Source organism: Priapulus caudatus, unplaced genomic scaffold (genome assembly GCF_000485595.1).
Source record: "Priapulus caudatus unplaced genomic scaffold, Priapulus_caudatus-5.0.1 Scaffold38, whole genome shotgun sequence".
In the NCBI taxonomy this organism is placed as follows: Eukaryota; Metazoa; Priapulida; class Priapulimorpha; order Priapulimorphida; family Priapulidae; genus Priapulus; species Priapulus caudatus.
In genome coordinates, this window is record NW_014577099.1 from 129,440 (window position 1) to 148,417 (window position 18,978).

The 18,978-nt window shown below is 44.5% G+C and overlaps 1 protein-coding gene across 1 annotated transcript in view; it reads left to right on the forward strand.

Annotated features, from left to right (window-relative positions):
• The window catches only part of LOC106818949 (genetic suppressor element 1-like), an 87,520-nt gene that overhangs the window by 5,951 nt on the left and 62,591 nt on the right, over positions 1-18,978 (forward strand). The window contains exons 2-6 of the mRNA XM_014823618.1: positions 1,523-1,619; positions 3,493-3,787; positions 4,961-5,666; positions 5,745-7,224; positions 13,842-13,986. Of these exons, the coding sequence (XP_014679104.1) occupies positions 3,517-3,787; positions 4,961-5,666; positions 5,745-7,224; positions 13,842-13,986 (2,602 nt within the window). The 5' untranslated portion in view covers positions 1,523-1,619; positions 3,493-3,516. The remainder of the gene's footprint in view (positions 1-1,522; positions 1,620-3,492; positions 3,788-4,960; positions 5,667-5,744; positions 7,225-13,841; positions 13,987-18,978) is intronic.

The window sequence follows — 18,978 nt, forward strand, 5'->3', positions numbered from 1 at the left end:
TGTCACTGCCTAACATTTGGTAAAAACGTTCTCAGAATGTCTGGAAAACTTTTATAAAAAACGTTATTAGAACGTTACTGAATAATGTTCGGCTAACCTAAAAGAAACATTCCCATAACATTCAAGGAACATAACTTTGTTAGCTAGGAGTTAGTACTTACTGTGACATATCCGTGACTAACTGACACCACTAAATTGGTAAAATGTTCCATGCACCTTAAGAAATGCTGAGAAATTACGAGGTTATCATCGCAGAACTCTTGAACACCGTACGTCACAAAGCTATATGTAAACAAACACGCGTGTTGCGAGGTGCCTGCCTCCGATATCCATTTCGAGGCCCGCTAAGCCAAGCATAAAGCGCGCGGACAAGACGTTACACACACAGCTACGTTCATTGGCTAAAACAATCGAATATTTTGGGAATTATTTAATTTGAAGAAAAACTTCAATGTTCAGTGAATGATGCACTCGTTCACTTCCGACAGCGAGTGAAAATGCCAAAAAAATTTCCACTTCGATGCGAAATGCATCGGCCAGGCATTTTATTATTTACGAAAAGTAAGCAGGCTGGTGAAAGACAGTAGGTACAGTAACTGGTCACGTTAGTGATGCCCCATTCATGCCCATCAACGAAGGGGCTTATTCTGATTACGGAGATGCAAAAATGCAACAGAAGGACGTAGCGCAGTGCGCTAAACAGAGTGTTATTTTCGTATTTGTGGCAAACTCTATCGTAGGAAACCGTTCTAACATAGCAGAATGCCCTAGTTCCTGAGATTGGCGATTTGGTGGTCCAAGGGTCCCCACCTTTAAAAATATAAAAGACTGGTGCGGCATAGGCTGTGATTGGAAGACACAAAGAGTCAATCCTCGGCGCGCCTCGGCATCATGGCCGCATCACGTCCAGATCCAAACCTAAAATACTTACAAAGTTGGATACTTTTGGGGGGGTGGGTGGATACATAAATCTTTTTGCATGCGTGCACGAAGATGGTTAGCTATTTGTTTTGTTAGAAGTTTTCTCCAACCTCTACTTTTTCATAATGGGGAAATAGCCCTGAAGTGTTGTTCGCACTTGTGCAAGTTTTCGGCAAGGTTGCTACCTGGGAGCTTCAAACGTTGAAAGGCCTGTAAATTAATCCATTTTACACACGTGTTTTGAACTTCAAATAACACTTAGTAGTTAGTACTGTATTCGGTTACTTAGTGTTATTTGAAGTTCAAAACGTGTGTAAAATGGATTATTACAGGACTTTTAACGTTTGAAGCTCCCATGTGTGATGTGTACTATCTATTTAGGCATACAGATTGAGACAACCTTGGCAATCAATGTCATCAATAAAAAAATATAAAAAAATAATGTTAAAAAATTTCACAATTTTTGCCGTCACGTAATTAGTGATGAAGTTTTTTTGATTAGTTTTATCGAAAGCGTAGAGACTCGGAGACATTTCTTTTATTAAATAGATATGAGTTTGATTGAATTTGATGAGCAGTTATGTTGCAATGCCCTTTACAGAGGTACCTGTCCGTAAACCTGACTGTATCGTTAACATCAAAGCTCCAATCATGAAAAATTAGCCTTTTCCTGCACGATAACACCCGTCAAAAAGCAGGTAAGTATGTAGCCTCTATCTGTTTTTAAAGTAAACAGCTTGCTCCAGTTAAACTGCAGCTCGTGCGGTGGCTGTGTTTCAGCAGCTAAGGCTGATTCCACGTTATTGTGCTTACTCAGGTCTAATCTATAACTACTGTATGTTTACCTTGCTTTCAAAATTTTTGCAAAGTAATGATGATTAGCCCCTGATGACGTTGGTTCTGATCAAGCGGGACTTTTATACACTTTAGATTGACTCTTGTTGCAAACAGTAAAGACCATGTGACAAACTGACATTGACATTATCACAAAGTCATTGCCTTGATGACGACAGATGACTTCACTCACTCTCTCCCCCGCGGCACTATAAATGAACCAGCCTAAAACATTTAGGGGCATCAAAGTTCTAATCTGTTTATCTCTATACGGGGTAAATACAGTGTTTATGTTCCTTGTCAAGTTGAACATCAGGTGTGACAGTTTTGCAAGTGCAAGGTCGTAGCAGCGTAGTTGGCTTTTCTCTATCTGATCAGTACATTTTAGGTAAGTTGCATTACTATTTTAATGCAACTTAAATTACTTTATAAGATCAACATGACCTTCCACATAGCTCAAATTACACAGGGGCGGATCTAGAGGGGGGGTCGAGGGGGTCCGACCCCCCCTTTTTACCAAAAAAAAAGGGCACACGCGCGTGCGTGCACACACACACACACACACACACACACACACACACACTTCTCTTATATTGTCTCCATAAAAAAATCTTGTTTAGCGCTATAGTTTTTCTGATAAAGATTTACTTATATATGTAAATTCGTTATAAAAACCTAGAAATGGGCAAAGAGGGGCCCGCAGGCATCCGGGGGACCGGATCTGATAAATTTCTAGACATTTAAATTAGACTAGAAATTTCTTGATGCATTCTAGACATCAAAATTACTGCTCAGATGCTCTCAGAATGCACCAATTTTTAAAAAAAATCTTGGGGGAGGTTCCCCAAACCCCCCTAAGTGGCCTTTGGCAGCTTTTTAAAACACCAGAAAAAGTAAGCAGGAAAAAGTGCCCTTTATTTCTTCCTGGACACCCCCTTTTCAAAAATCCTGGATCCGCCCCTGTTACACGAATAAAACTCGGGTCAATGGAACTAAAATTATAAGTCTAAAATTCCGGCCAAACGTTATGCTTGCATGCCGAGGTCTGCTCGTGGTATATAAGCAATGTTGATAGACACTAGATAGTGTAATGAAAAGTTGTGCACTATGCAGATCGTGAGCGTGTAAGTACCCCTAGGCTCTTCTCTGCATTATCACGTCTTTACCTCCGCCAAGGAGGTTTTGTTTTCGCCCCTGTAAGTTTGTTGGTTTGTCTGTCAACAGGATATCTCAAAAAGTTACCGACGGATTTTGATGAAATTTTTTGTGCGGGTTGGTCTTGGGCCAACAACCAATCGATTAGATTTTGTTGGTGATCCGGATCCAGATCAGGATTTTTTTATTTAAAAATGGTTTTTTTTGTGGGGAAGACTGGGCACATTCAAAATTCATTTAAAAAATCCTCGATCTTTTTTTCAAATATCTGAATATATATTCTATCTATATTGGGTGTACCAGCAAGATGGGGGGACTGAACATTACGCTGTGGCGGAGGTTTGCTATCTCCAATTGCTTTTGTTTTGGTCATGTATTGTTGAAGTTGTCAGATTAATTGCGTAATATGCGTATAACGGTGAGACAAAATAGATACTCATCGCAGATGTCTTACATTACAGTGTGTTACTGTTCCCACACCTCGCACTCCCACGACTATTGGGTTTTAAGAAAAACCATTCCTAAAGCTTTCGTGCATGGACGCGACCGCCGACGTAAATCCAGTGCTTTGCGTCGTTGCAGGACGAGGGCAAGCGAGCAGACGAGATGAGCGTGGCCGTCTGCTTCGTGTGCGGTGGCCAGGGCGCGCAGTACTTGCTGCACGCGAGCGTGAGGGAGCGCGGCGCCTACTTCCCATTCCTCGAGCAGCATGAGCCCCCGCGCGGCGCGTTGCCGCCGTCGTCGGACGGAATCGTGCGCGCGTGCTCGCTCTGCTACTCCTTCCTCAACCAGCAGTGGGAGACGTACGAGCGCAACCGGACGCCGCACCGCAAGCGCCTCTACTGGCTGAAGCGCAACGACAGCATGCCGTTCATAGGTAACCAGCGCTGCTGCCGTAGACTGCCGCTTACTTACTACGTTGCGCAATGTACAATGTTGTTTTCGCTCTGCGTTTTAGTGAATAAATTTGCATATGTTTGCATTGTCTGCATATATGTCTGCAGTTTAGTAAGAATCGTTGTCTGGAGCGTAGTGTCTGCGTATATGCAGTGTGTAGCAGCTTGTTTGGGTGTTGCTAATATTGTTTTACGTTCAACTATATATTATGTGCATATCATGTGTGTGCATTAGTATATATATATGTAAACATTATACTTATTCATATAAATTGAAGCCTGGGTGGTAACGTATATCAAATTATTAATGTTGAGGGAATTGACTGGCATAACATGGTGTTCGTGCTTGGAGTTGTTTTTTAACGTGTTCGTTATTTACAGATCTTTAGTAACCTGGTGTCATTTTCTGAAACTATGTCTCTTGGTGATTAAAACTCGTATAGATTACCGATCTATCAACTTCTGTAGCGTTAGACTATGGATCCATTAATCTTTTGTTATCATGTTAATAATTTTTATATCTATATTAATCATAATCTAATATAGTTTTCAGAAACTGTGCCTCTTGGCAATTACAACTTACCTAACACTAAGCAACATATCAAATAGCAGTTCTAAGGCTTTTCAGTGGTCAAACAGGGTGTACTCTATTTGGAGATTTAATACTCTGAGTGCACGCATGCACACGTGTTTTAAGTGTAATGCAGAGTTAGCAAAATTTTTATTTCTGATGTCAGGATGTACACGACATAGATCCTTAGGCCATTATTAGAAGTATTAACTATTATTATTAGCTCTTATGCAACTTTCTTTGATAACTTGAATAGGTAGGTAGGTTGGAAGGTAGCTAAGTTAGTAAATAGGTAGATTATTTTTTTCATCATTCATCCATACAAGTTATATATCATGCCTTAGGTAGCATTAAAAAAATATCAGCGAATTAGTCTCAGACTATGGTATATTCAGGAAAAAAGAAAAAAAAGAGAATTACTTGATCTTACAATAATAAAACAAATTTGAGTTGGGTCGTTTTTGGTGGATTGGTCAGATGCAATGCCAACTGAAATGAAAACTTTGAAATAGTTTTTCAAGTTTTCAGAAATCAAAAGTTAGTGTGATTTATGTTTGAACCTATGCATTACTTCGACTCGCAGGTGCAGAGCTGCAGCAGCAGGGCGAGTACATGTCGCACGTACTCGGTCTCCACAGCTACGAGACGGGCGTGCCGCCGCCGCCGCCGCCGCCGCCGCGACCGGACCACTCCTCCAGACTCGCCGCCGACCTTCACCTGAAGGGCGGGGCGCCGACGCGCGACGCGATGATGCGCCACGACGCCGGGCAGCGCCGCGGCGAGCGGTCAGCGCGCCCCGAGGCGACGAGCGCGAGGGGGGACGCCGCGCGGCGACCCGGGTCTGCGCAGCGGCCCGACGCGTCGTCCCGGCCCCCGCGTGCGGGCGCGCCGCCGCGCGGTGACGGCGCGCAGAACGTGCGGCCGGACAACTGGAAGCTGCGACTCGCGCAGGAGGAGGTGCGCACGCGCGAGATGACGCAGACGATGCTCGCCGGCGTCAGCAACGGCGCGCTCGACCTGACGATGCCGTCGCGCTCGCCGAGCCACGTCGTCTGCTACGTGTGCGGCGCCGAGCAGGCGCGTGGGTCGGCGCGCGAGGTGCACGCGGTGGCGCGCGACGCCGCCTTGCAGGCGCCCTTCTTCCCCGCGCTGCTCGAGCACAAGCGTCCCGCGAAGGCGCAGCCGGTGAGCGACGGCGGCGGCGTGCTGACGTGCGCGCCGTGCCACGACTTCCTCGGCCAGCAGTGGCAGTTCTACCAGCAGCACCAGGTGCCGCAGCACCAGCGCAAGTACCAGCTCTTCGCCGACCGCACCGCCACCGCCGCCGCCGCCGCCGTCGAGCCGCTGCTGCGCTGCTTCCTGTGCAGCGGGGAGCACACATCGGCGTCCACCTGCTTCCTGTACTGCCGCAAGCAGAGCGAGGGACACGCCTACTTCCCGTTCCTCGAGACGGTCGCGCCGGCGAAGGGGGCGCTGCCGCTCACGCCCGAGGGACTGGCGCGCGTCTGCCAGCACTGCCACAAGGTGCTCTCGAAGCAGTGGAAGGAGTTTGAGGTGAAGGGCGTCGAGCAGAGCAAGCGCGCCTACAGTCACCCGACGCTGCCCGTGATGCTTCCGAACGTGCCAACCGCCGACGCGCAGCGCCCCACCAACCCGCTTCCAAACACTCCGCGCGAGTCGAGCGGCGCTCTTCGCAGCGCGGACGCCGCGGCGGCGGCGAGAGCGGGCGTGAAGAGCGCGCTGCCAGGCGGCCACGCGGACGCCGCGAGCGAGGTGTGCTGCTACCTGTGCGCGCAGCGGTGCGCGTCGAGCAGCGTGCGCTTCGTACACACGAAGCCCGGCGCGTCGCACCGCATGCACTTTGCGTTCGTCGGCGCGCTGCCGCGGCCGCCCGGCGCGCTCGAGGTGGACGCGGACGAGCGCGCGGCGACGTGCCACGACTGCTACAAGCACCTGCGCGCGCAGTGGCAGGTGTACGAGAGCGCCATGGCGCCGCATGCGCTGCGCACCTATCGGCTGCGTCGCCCGAGCGCGCAGCCGCCGGCGGCGGCGGCGGCCGACGACAAGCCGACGGCGGCTCTCCACATCGAGGTGCCGGCGGTGAGCGGCGGTGGCGCCATCTCGAGTCGCGCGCCCGTCGCGGGCTTACTCATGACCGTCGATTCGAAGCAGCTCCCTCTGGCGGGCGCGACGGGCACCTCGTCGGATGCGGGCAAGGCGAAAAGCAACGTGCAGCAGGCCGTGTGGGATGGGGAGCATTCGAGTAGCCCGGCCGCCGGCGGCGGCGGCGGATGCGGGCCGCAGCAGAAGATCTGTTACGTGTGCGCTGAGGTGGGCGAGCTCTCCAAGTGCATGATGATGCTGACGCGCGCGAACGCCGCGCAGCCCTCGCTGCCCTTCTTCCCGATCCTCGCGAGCCTCGAGCCGCCAGAGGGCGCCGACGCGATGGGCGCCGACGGCGGCGTGCTGGCGTGCCGCTTCTGCTGCTTCCACCTGCTGGAGCAGTGGAAGCTGTACGAGATGTCGCCGACGCAGCACGCGCAGCAGCGCGCCTACAACATGGCGCGCTTCGTCTGCTACATCTGCGGCATGGCGACGCGGCGGCGGCGGCTGCGCGTGCTCTCGCTGCGCAAGTTCACGTCGCTCGTGACGCGGCCGCGGCCCCCGGGCAGCGTCGTGCTGGACGGCGGCGACAGCATCGTCTCCTGCCTCATGTGCTACGAGACGCTGTGCAACCAGTGGCACGAGTACGAGCAGATGGGCGTGCCGAACAAGCTGCGCCGCTACAACTGGCTCGCGGCGCCGCCGCCCCCCGTCGACGAGGACCCGCTGGAGGCAAACCGCGCGGTGAGTCGTGTGTGCGTGCACGTCGGGGTGCTCTAGCTAGGATTGAGAAAGCGTGAGTCTCGAGTGACTGCCGCAGTCGTGTCGTTAGTGGAGTGCTAAATGCTCTCATCTGCTAGAGGCGTTCGGGGGGCATAATCTGGATTTTGAAAGCGTATAAAGAATGGGAAGTGGCCCTTTTTTTAATAAAAGAAGTAACAAGAAAGACGTCAAAATAAAACTCGTGCATATAGTTTTATTCACTGAAACAAACGCATAGCATCAGCTGTTGGCAGTACAATTGACTCTCTAGCTGTGAATAGGTTAATGAAAAGATGGCAAGATAGCTCGCTACCTAATACCCTAACACATGCTAGTGCAGGGTCTGAAACTATTAAAGCAGAATTTCTGAATGTTAACAAGAATGCCGTTACTAAGAAATTTGGGGATCCGTGTAGGAATTGAAGGGCTGCATTCCTGGAAAGTCATGAAAAATGGGCTATGGGCCTGCATGGAAAGGCCTGGGGCCCGTTGTCAGAAACATCGTAAAGTTAATGCTAATGTTAATGCTAAGATAACATTTACGACTAATGTTAATGTTACGAGAGTAGCGTTGACAGAAATACATCGCAGCTATTAGAAAACCTAGGATAACAGAAACTTCATCACAAGGCTGCTGATTGGATGAGAATCGATCACAAAATTCAAATTCATACACATTTATTGTACATCACAGTAATTTATGCATATTATGATGGCTAACCACATATAAATAATATTTGATGGTGGTGGACGTGGTCATGAATTTATTCTTCACAACATGACAAATTCTCACACTGTAACGCGAGACGCGAGAGTCGTGGCAAGCGTCGGCATTTCTTTAAAACAAGAGAACAAATGCCATCCGCCAAATGTATTGTTTGTTTTATTACGGTAGATAATTAATTGATTTTGAGTGTTTTTTAAGAAAAACACATTTTATTCATTATTATATAATATAATATCACTATAATTGTAATTCGTAGTGTAAATGTGTTATTTTTAACTTAATATTAAAGTTACGAGAGGTCTGGGCTCTCGTAATGTTAAGAGGTATTTGCGAGGATTGTTTTGTTCTCGTAACATGTACGAGTTGTTTCTGTCAACGGTTAATGAGTGGAAGTTAATGTTAAGACTAATTTTGTTTCTGACAACGGGCTTCTGGAGCATTGGTTGCTATTATCTAGAAAGTCATTGAAAATGAACAAATTTTTTATCTTGTCCAAGAGTCATTAACAGTTTGCTTCATGCAATTCCTAGACTAATTGCATATTTGGCGATAAAAAAACCACAATGACTCGGCTAAAATTCATATTCTTTGAAAACTAGAAACTGTTAGAAAAGTTTTGCATTAGGTGTACAAGGCATGAAATTCAGATTTTTTGCACCGGCCCAAGAGGCTGGCAAGAGCAGTTTTTTTTACCAGCCCTCACCATAATTTACGAACCCTCCCAATTTTTTTTTCAAAAATAAAGATAAGTCTGTTTCACCGACTCTTGCTTGTCCGAAAAATGTTGTAGTGTGCGGCATCGGTAGTAGCTGTTGAAACAGAGACTATAAGTATATTAAATGAGGGCAGATCGTGAAATTGAAATGTCCGATAACGAAGTGTTTTTGTCAATGTCATGTTTCACGCTTGCATTCTCGATTTCAAATTTGTAAAATGTTGATAAACTATGGCGTGATATCATTCACGTAAAACAGTATTGTAGGCTATTTGCTCATTTTAAATGCTTTAAATAAAAAGTAGGTACTCGCTAACACTGCGGAAACCACCGGCTCGGAGGGCCAGTGTTTTGCCAATGTTACTTACTGGCCCTCCAAATCATTTTCCGTCATATGCCGGTGGGCCGGTGCTAATTTCGAGCCCTGGGTGTACAAACCCTGTAAGAGTATGATCTTCTACCTGTAACCCGCACAGTGCGTTGTAGTGATGGAAATTGGTTAGATTTTTATAATCACTTACTAGTTGCACTCATTCAATTGATGATCCATCATACACAGCTAATTTAGTTGAGTGTAAATACTACATAAGCTGCGTTCACACAAGGATTTCAGTTCCGTACTGAGCGTTCACACGGTAAAAATATTCAAGACTTTTACCCGGCTTAGCAAGTACCGTACTGAAATACGAGGCTTATTCAGCGCGGAATCACATTCTGCGCTGAAACATTCAGCACCACGCTGGCCGCGTATTGTCTGTCGTGTGAACGCAATTCGAGGCCTCTTACTTTAGTGCGCTTACCTAGACTGGTACCCGTTCACTACACGACGTTAGTGTAGCGTGTGGAACTGGCGACTGGGTACCAGTCTATATTATACCTAGCCAGCTAAGCCTCGATTCTCGTGTGAACGCTCCGAGTTGTGTTAGCACGGTATTTCAGCCGAATTCAGCACCAGATAAGTACGGAACCAGCGAGGCCGTGAATCTCGTGTGAACGCAGCTATATATGTATAAGGTATTAGCGGAAATTTATACTATGTATAATATTGTATTACTTTGCCGTAATTTTTCATAGTAGGGTAAATTATCGTGTGATCTCGGCTCGTTGCTCACATTTCTCAAATAGTTCAATTCTTGTTGCCAACAGATGGCGCTATGTGTAGCAGAGTACAATATTTCGCGATAATAAATACCTTGTTGCTTCACGCATGCTAAAAATTTCGGTAGTCCATCAAACTCATATTATGCATGATCGTGTTGTGTATCAGTGGTAACACACGCACTATACACTTGTGTTTACAACTGTATACTTTTATGTTTTAGTTTTAGTTTTAGTAATCAAATCCTACAGAACTTAATCTTATATGCTAACTTTCTTTTCCATCTTTTACTGTTAAAAAAATGACAAGCCTATTCTGAGGAGATAACATCAAGTTGTATATTTGTAAGCAGAATAAGCTTGCTAGGCTCGTTTGCAAGCATATTGCTGTTGAATTTTACATTTCACGTAAATGTGAATGCTTCCTATATCGCGTATTAAAGTCCTGATTTCATCTCATTAAAGTTTAAAACATACGTCTGACTCCAGACGTGGCATGATAATGGCTGCTACTGCTATTTATATATTGTGCCTCGTTAGTGCTCATCATTATATTATCCCTCTGTGTGTGCGTACATGCGTCTCCGTGTGTGTGTGTGTGTGTGCGTGCATGCGTACGTGTTTGAAGGCCGCTAGGTGGCTTGTAAATCTTGTTGTTTAGTTGATCATATCTATTTAGTTAGCCATTCGTGATAAACTACGATAAACTCCCGTTCTGGCAATTTAATATCAGATTTTTCGTCATAAAGGTTTTGTTAACTCGTTCACGTGTTATTTATAACGAAGTGCACAGTGTTAATTGTTGTTAACAACAGTTAATTGTTGTGAGCCCCCCCCTAAACAGCCGTTGGCGCAGCGTATTGAATGAGCGATATCAAGATGTTATGAGGGCTAATCTAGGTCACCTGTTCACAGCCGGACCAAGGTCGTGTCAATGGTCGATGTGGATTTGAAATTTAACCTGTAAAAAATAGCGAGATAGCAGAAGGCATTGTCAAGAACTGGTTTATAACATTTATGACCGAACTGTCTTAGGGTATATGACGGGAGCATACCAGGCCGTGGTAGGGAGTTGATGATCATAAAAACTTACGTCACGATAGCTGGCCATGTTTAGCAGCCGCTCATAGAGATTATACCAAGCTTGACGAGGGATCGTTCTGTGTGCATCTGTAATTCCAAAGAATCCAGTTTGTAGTTCATTTTGACTGCTAATGTGACATGGGAAATCAGCCGCCGTCAATAGTGATAGAGAAGCACCTGAGACGAACCTGCTATGAGGTAAACACCACCGTATTCAAGCAGACAGCTAGCTCCCCACAGCGGGAGAAAATCGCAGAAAGTGAAAATCAGACGGTAGACTACTGATTCACGGTAGAACTTGTACTTGCTGCCAGAGAAAAAGACAGGCAGCAAATTTACTCATCCACGCAGAATCCTTGGTGCTTTTACTACGGTCTATTAGGAATCTCTTATCAGCAAGTATTTACTGCTGACATTGAGAACAGGCAGCAAACTGGGTAGGCAGCAAAACTGCTGCTGGCTGCCCTTACTCATAGGGTCTATGTCCCTCAGGGTACTGCCGGAACGTACCCTGATAACTATCTGATAGGGTTAGGGTTAGGGAGTAGGCGTAGGCGACTCCTTAGACTCGTTAGTGGAGCAGGCAAGGTACGGTCCGGCATATTAGATAGTACCAAGGTACGTTCCGGCAGTACCCTGGGGGACATAGATCTTCTCAGCCTTACTTTCGAACCTTGTGTTTATTTTTTGTTAGGTTGCAATCATAGCTTTCGTATTTTTAAACACTGTCTTCACGACATGTTTACCCGATTCCTATGGTTCTGGTCGTGGTAGCATAGGTATCATCAACGTAACAGCATATATATACGAGTAGCTTGTAAGCGTGCACATGTATACATTTCAGCGCGTAACCTCTGACGAGGACGCACTGTTATTTCCACCTCAATTAGCAGGTAATTAGCACCTACCGAGAGTCGCTCTGTTGCGCCGTGACCGGTCTAACGGTGGTGCCAACCTGCAGTGCAAAGCTTTGGTTGGTAACGACTAAAATGTGCCGACATACGCCCCCCATGCTGTCGCACCTCCGCACGTCATTCCTGCCGTGATCAAGTCGGAAATGGCGAGGAGGGCCTAGGAATGAATGAATGCCCAATAAGCCATTATTCCTCATTTTGTAAATCGGAGGTCCACACAATAGTGTCAGCAGTGGCCATTGTTAGCGTTATCACGAGCGCGAAAGGTAATAAACTCACCGCGAAAAAACCCATCCCAGGCTAGAACACGGAAGAACTTCTTGACGCTTCTTCTCGAGGTCTTTAACGATGTGTAAGTGAGATCAGGTTTGCCACTTTTAGAGCACATGGGCTGTTGTACCCAGTGGATTTTTTTTCGTATCAGTAACTATTGTGATCACTATTAATTTTTTATTAAATGATAATTTTTGACTGGTCCATTTAAAACCAATGGTCCATTTAAACCACCATGGTCCATTTACCATTATTTGCAATATCTCAGGAAGACAATAAATCTAAGGGAGGGGAGGGGATACAGACTGGATTTCATCCGGGTGTGATCAATTTTTAGGGATTCTTAAATAGCAGGTAGCTGTGACATTTGAGAGAATGTTTCAACGGACACAAGAATAAACGGTGGTTTTTCACTCATGAGCTATTATTGTATTGATTTCTGAAATAGAAAATCTGTGTTGGATAGCAAAGCCACAATTTCACTGCTGCCTCTAAAAATCAAGAATCGGTTGGAAGAGATGAAAGCCCGTGATAATCAAAATTATTTTCATTACATGCACTGGTCATGTAGCGAAACTGTGAAGGTAATTGAAAATAACAGATGAGTGTCATCTGAATATTGTGCTGATGTAGGTGCAAGCAAACCAGTTGGTTGCTTGAGGCACATGCATATCTGTAGTCCAGTCCGATCGATGAATCAATCTCTAGCTGTATGACAGTGATTAACAAGACCGTTAGTTATGGCTGTACCATTTTTCTACACTAGCATTATTGAATTGTAAAGTGGCGATAGGAAAATCTGTCGGGACAATTACCCCCACCTTGTGTACTTGCGGTGCCATATACATATAGACGTCACTGAGGCCTTTTGAGATGAAAATTTCAGCACTGCTGTGTTACATGAAAATGATTAAAGAGCATAATATATTCATTTTACTGACGAGGGAAGAGCGATGACGCGCTCATGCCAGGAATAAATCTCGATTTAGTTACTATTTTAAGGAGTTTGACTGTAATTCTTAACAAATTCGGATTGATGGAATCAACTATTAATATTAAAACTATTACTAATAACAATGGAATTAACTATTAAGTTTTATTTCTTGTATTCATGTCAAACATTTACCTGCTTGTGATAACTGTTAGGATGTAAATATTATAAAATAATGCCTACTTTAATTAGTTCTAGGCAAAGTATAGGCCTATGCCATTATTTTGTGCCATGTTGTTTTTACCTAGCTTATTGATAGAATCAGCTATAATTCAATAAACAGCAATGTACAATATTCGTGCATGTTCATACATGCACACGTTTTCAGATGACCGAATATGTAACTTTTTAACAGTTTAACTGTATGCATTACTGTAGTAATACATATATATATATATATATATATATATTTTATATGAAAACAAGTCTATGGAAACTAGCACTTTCCCGGTGGCTCTTTTGGATCTTATTGTCGAATATGAAACCAAACAAGTGACTGTGATGCTGTCGGGATGAGGGGATGAAGCCAAATGTAGAAATGCATCACGTGATCATGCTGAAACACTAGTGAGGCATATATTTTATTAGATTAAGGAGAAACCATAAGCACGTGTTTAGTATATATATATGCTGTATATTATATGACCGAGATTTGTTAGCAGAATTGTAAACTTGGCCAGGAAGTCTTTTACGGTGTGATGACCACTTTGCATCATCGTATCTCACGATGAGGTGCTCGAGTTTTTCATTTAGATATTCTTACTGATCACCTTTGTCTTCTACATTGCATGTTCACAGCCTGCACGTTCACCGGGGTCACACTCAAATGAGAATACAACTGTAGATCGGCAGACTGGTAGCAAAAGTGTGGTGATTCTGGAAGACAGCGATACTGAGGTGGACATGGGGGGAGACGGGACAGACACCACCGGAGCAGACGATGGTGAGTACATAATTATATCCTCTCAGGCCATAATAAAAATATTGTTTGTTTGCCCTCACCCGACTGACCCACCAAAAAGGTGCCGACTCCAAATTTTTTATTGATCTTTCCCATTCTTTTTTTTTTACAAATTGTATCACTGTACATTATATAAATCTGTAGGCAATACATTATATATACCAAGCAAAACAAACATTCAACATAAAAAGGTATCTCCACACAAGCACACCCCGCATTTAGACACCATGCTGAATTTTGTAAAAAGACCCCCTCGAAAAAATAAAATAAAAAGCCTAGTTACCTACCCAAACTTTTCAGCCTGGGTCGGGTGAAGGCAAACAAAGATTTTTTTTAATGTGGCCTCAGTAGTAAATATCGCTCAATTTTCTCAGATGCTATCTCTTCAATCCAATGTCTTTTATAAGGCATTTTTTTTTACATCGGTGTGTTAATCGTTTTAAGGATGCACATGTGTATTATGTGATTATGTATTATTATATAATGTATACGGGTTAGTAATAATGATCGAGGGGTTATATCTCAGTTACTAATCAAAAGCACTTCTACTAGACTACCTGCTAGAAAACTTGAATAAATTTTGCTGAGAGAGCAATGTTTTTCTGTTAGAGCTATTGTTGCTAACAACAAATCGCGTGTCAACTATATATGATGATTTGCGCCAGGAAAGCATACAATTAGGCTACCACACAATCACAAATGCTTTGTACTTATGTAGACCTGTATATCTATTTATGAGGCTTATGGCAATAAGCATATATGCTTAGTCAATAAATTCATTTTATGTTAATGAATTTCATTTGCTTTTGTTCATATTATAATTCAATTATCCTAGCCGGACAAAAACGCAGATAAACACTATGTCATGAATATTATTGATCAGGTTGCTAAAGTATGGATGAGTGGATGGATGGATGGCTGGATTGATAGATAGATGGGTGGATAGATGGATGGACGGACGGATGGGTAGATGGACGGGCGGACGGGCGCACGTGTTGGTGGGTGGCTGAATTTGGGTTGGGTGGATGGATGGATGGATTGATGGACGGACGGGCAGGCGGGCGGGCAGTGTGGGCGACTGCAATCGTGAGTGAATGGATGTTTGGCTAATGGAAAGTAGGGCTGGCTGGCTGGATAGCTCGATGGATGGATGGATAGATGGATGGGATGGGATGTATGTAAGGATGGATGGATAGATGGATGGGATGGGATGTATGTAAGGATGGATGGATAGATGGAATGATCGATCGGCCGATCTGTATTCAGCATCTTTTGTTCTCTATTCTAGTATTTCGGCTACAAGGAATTTTACAAACTCTAAACCTACCCTTCCTTTCCACCAATACTTTCATCATCTGACCTTTAAATGTGGAAATGAGTTACAATAACAGCAATCGTGATCGTAAATGGTCCGGTTTATTGTGGAACACCTTCGCCATCAAAATCATTTAGGACTGCATTATTTATGTAAATGTTCTGCTGTCTCAAGTAAATGAGTATTTTAGAGCAGATGGCTTCAATTTATTGTTGCAGCTCTGGGATTTTCAGAAAAACTAGCAGGCGCTGGCCATTCTATCGTCTCCGTCGTCATATCCTATAAAACTCACAATGGCAATGACCATGGGTAGTAAAATACGGTATAGTTAGTGATACTAACCAATCATAACCAATATATCTAACATTTCTGTTAGTGGCAGTGGGAATTAGAGGAAATATTTTCATAATAGAGATTATCGGAAAAATATATTGTACACACGTTCTATGTAATTGCCCGAGTCCTCGCCCTGCTTCGCCATCAATCCTCCTACAATGTAAATATCGGACGCAATACCTTACACATCATTTAAACACTATTCTTAAAGCAATTTGTTATCTTCTCAATCATTCCTGAGATGAGAAATGTGTAACTGTTACCGGTACGTATTGTTGAGACGTATATAGAGCCGCTTGCAAAGGTATGAACAGCCGAAGCAGTTGTAGAAGCGTAGTAGCTAGCATACCGAGAAGCTGCAGATATAGTTTGCTGTCATGGCAACCAGAACGTTTAGTATTGGCAGGAATAATGAACCTGTTGACTCAACACTCTCAGATAGATCAATAACTGACATAATTAGCCTAACACATATACTTGCCGGGCAGTTTTATGCCATATTGTGACTATTCGGTATTTTCCGTCAGTTACTGATGTGAGAGAGAAAATACGCGCGCGCGTGAGTGCGTGAGGAGAAAGAGAGGCAGATATTGAGACCCAGACAGAAACAGAGACAGGGAGAGAGCGATAGTGTGTGCGTGTCTGCGTGCGTGCATGCGTTTGCGCGCGCGCGTGCGTGTCGTCTGTACACGTGTGTTCGTGAGTAATTGCAGGTAGGCGACTGTGTCTTTTTTACCTGAACCCGACTTGTACCTCACTTACAGCACCATTTCCCGTGTGGCGATCAATGAGGCATGTTATCAGCTAGCGTGATTGCATGGACATGCATGTGGCTAATCCATGCTGGTGCAATGATGACGAGTAATCATTTTAAGAGTAATTATTGTAATCTTTCCCTTTCAATCTACAAATATATATCATAGAAACGGTGCTATGGGAGTGTGTAAATTAGTAGCTGCGAAATCAATAGTATATATATTGTCTAATTACCTCCGCCAAGGGGTTGGCAGGAGGTTATGTTTTCACCGGCGTGTGTTTGACTGTTTGTTTGTGGGTTTGTGGGTTTGTTTGTGTACAGCCTAACTGGAAAAGTTATGGACGAATTGTCATAAAATTTTCAGGATAGGTCAGAAATCGCCTAACTTAGAATTGATGAGATTTTCGTGGTGATCCGGATCCAATTAATTAATTAAAAAAAATTTTCAGGATAGGTCAGAAATGGGGTAACTTAGAATTGATTACATTTTGGTGGTGATCCGGATCCAATTAATTAATTAATGAAATTTTCAGGATAGGTCAGAAATGGGGTAACTTAGAATTGATTACATTTTGGTGGTGATGCGGATCCAATTAATTAATTAATTAAATGTTTTACTTAATTAATTAATTAATTAAATTTTTTACAGTGAGACGATTCAGCTGCCTTGGCTGAGGTCTGTGCTTTCCGAGTGCTCTAGTTGAATCTGTTTTCACTTAATAAATTGCAGTAATTGGTTTATGTATTTGTTTGTGCACAAATGGCTTACAGTGGTGGCTTTGTTTTCTAAAGTCAGTGGGGAATGGGAGTATGTGTTTTACACGGAAATCCCATGTAGGTCAGGAAACCTTAAGATCTCTTGTAAAAATGTTGGACGTGTACGTTGCAGTGATGGGTTTGTAACCATAGCAGATTACATAGTGAATATGTCGAAGCCCCTGCGTCCGCAAAATCCCCGAGTTAACATACCCTATCCCCTATCGCAGGTGCTCCCACGCGAAGTTCCTTTTACATTTAGCTAGATGCTTGCCCGTTTCCGCATGGTGTGGAGAATAGCCTACTTTGACGCTGCTTATTGTGTTTATTACTGGTCAGTCTGTGGTCTGCTGCTGCCCTGCTGTCACGCGGGAACTGCGCAGGGGGAGATGTAATGAAACATGTCCGCTTGGCAACTGATAGCCGTGCATGGATCGATGCTAATGGCTGCAAAGCAGTATGCTATTGGAGAGATATAGCCGTGCATGGTGCACAATGATATTAGAAGCACACTCCACTGCCATTGGCAGCTCCCCGGGGCTAATATTGCCCTGTTCACAGCCAGAAATGTAGACTGTCAAGTGAAAGGGATTTGGTTGAACAGGATGCGACCAGCGTTGCGGTATCCGCCCGTATATAAATTATTATTCACGCGTGCGATGCTCAGCTGTCGACAGAGGTTAGCATTCTGCATAATGATGAAGGGCGCGTGGAGAGAATATTACTATTAGCATAGGAAAACAGCGAAACCGCATGATATTAAGATATTTTGTAACAAAATTTTCTGCGCGCATGTGTATAATTCCATACGCGTGCGTGTAGCGTCTCTGCACGTGGCTGTGATTCCACGGGTAGTGGTTGTAGAGGGGAAGACTCTATCCGCTTACACTGCGTGACACTAAGTGTTCGGTCGGCGATGTGACAACGTTTATTTCTCATGGTGGCGGTTTTTATCGGTATAATAGATCGCTGAGATCAGGGTGTACGGGGCAGACGCACACGCAAGCACGTACGCACGAGCACGCGCGCACGCACTGCGTACTTACGCACGGATGCACGCACGCACACGCATCAATCTTGTAATGCCGCGGAAGTATTACTTCATGCAAAACAAAAAAGTCACGCGACAGTGGAAGTAGTTGATTATTTATTTATGCACATGCTGCATTATCTCTTCGCTGGAGGAAGATGTTACTCGTCCCAATAAATTCCCATTTATCATTCAATGCGGTGCTACTTAAGAGATTTTATCCCCCACCTCGGAAAAACCGCGAGCAAGTGAGCAAATGGGTCGTAAGCCGAGCCGATGGAATCCGATTAAACTTTTGTGGTATTTTCGCCGGATGTAAGATCTCATGGGTCCGTGCCAGACACTCTTCCTTTGTTTTCCTCGCATTTATGTAGAGCGTAGCTGTTGGGAGGAAAATACTTGAGTGTCCGTAAAGAGTGTAGAAAGCATAATCTCATCGTAGGGTTTATGTGATGTCGTGCTCGATTTTTTCTCGCACTGACTAATAATGTATAAGTACACAAGAGAAAGAACATGTATGAATTTGCTCTTACATGTCATGGACGTACACAAAAATCGTGAGTTTAGCTCAGGCAAGGCAAAGGGACACTGTGTTCGTGCAGAAAAGATACGTGATGACGCTGACATATAGAGATACAGATGTCAAGATATGATATCTGCTACACACACACATACTACGCTTACATACGCACGCGCGCGCGCGCGCGCACACACACACACACACACACACACACACACACACACACACACACACACACACACACACACACACACACACAC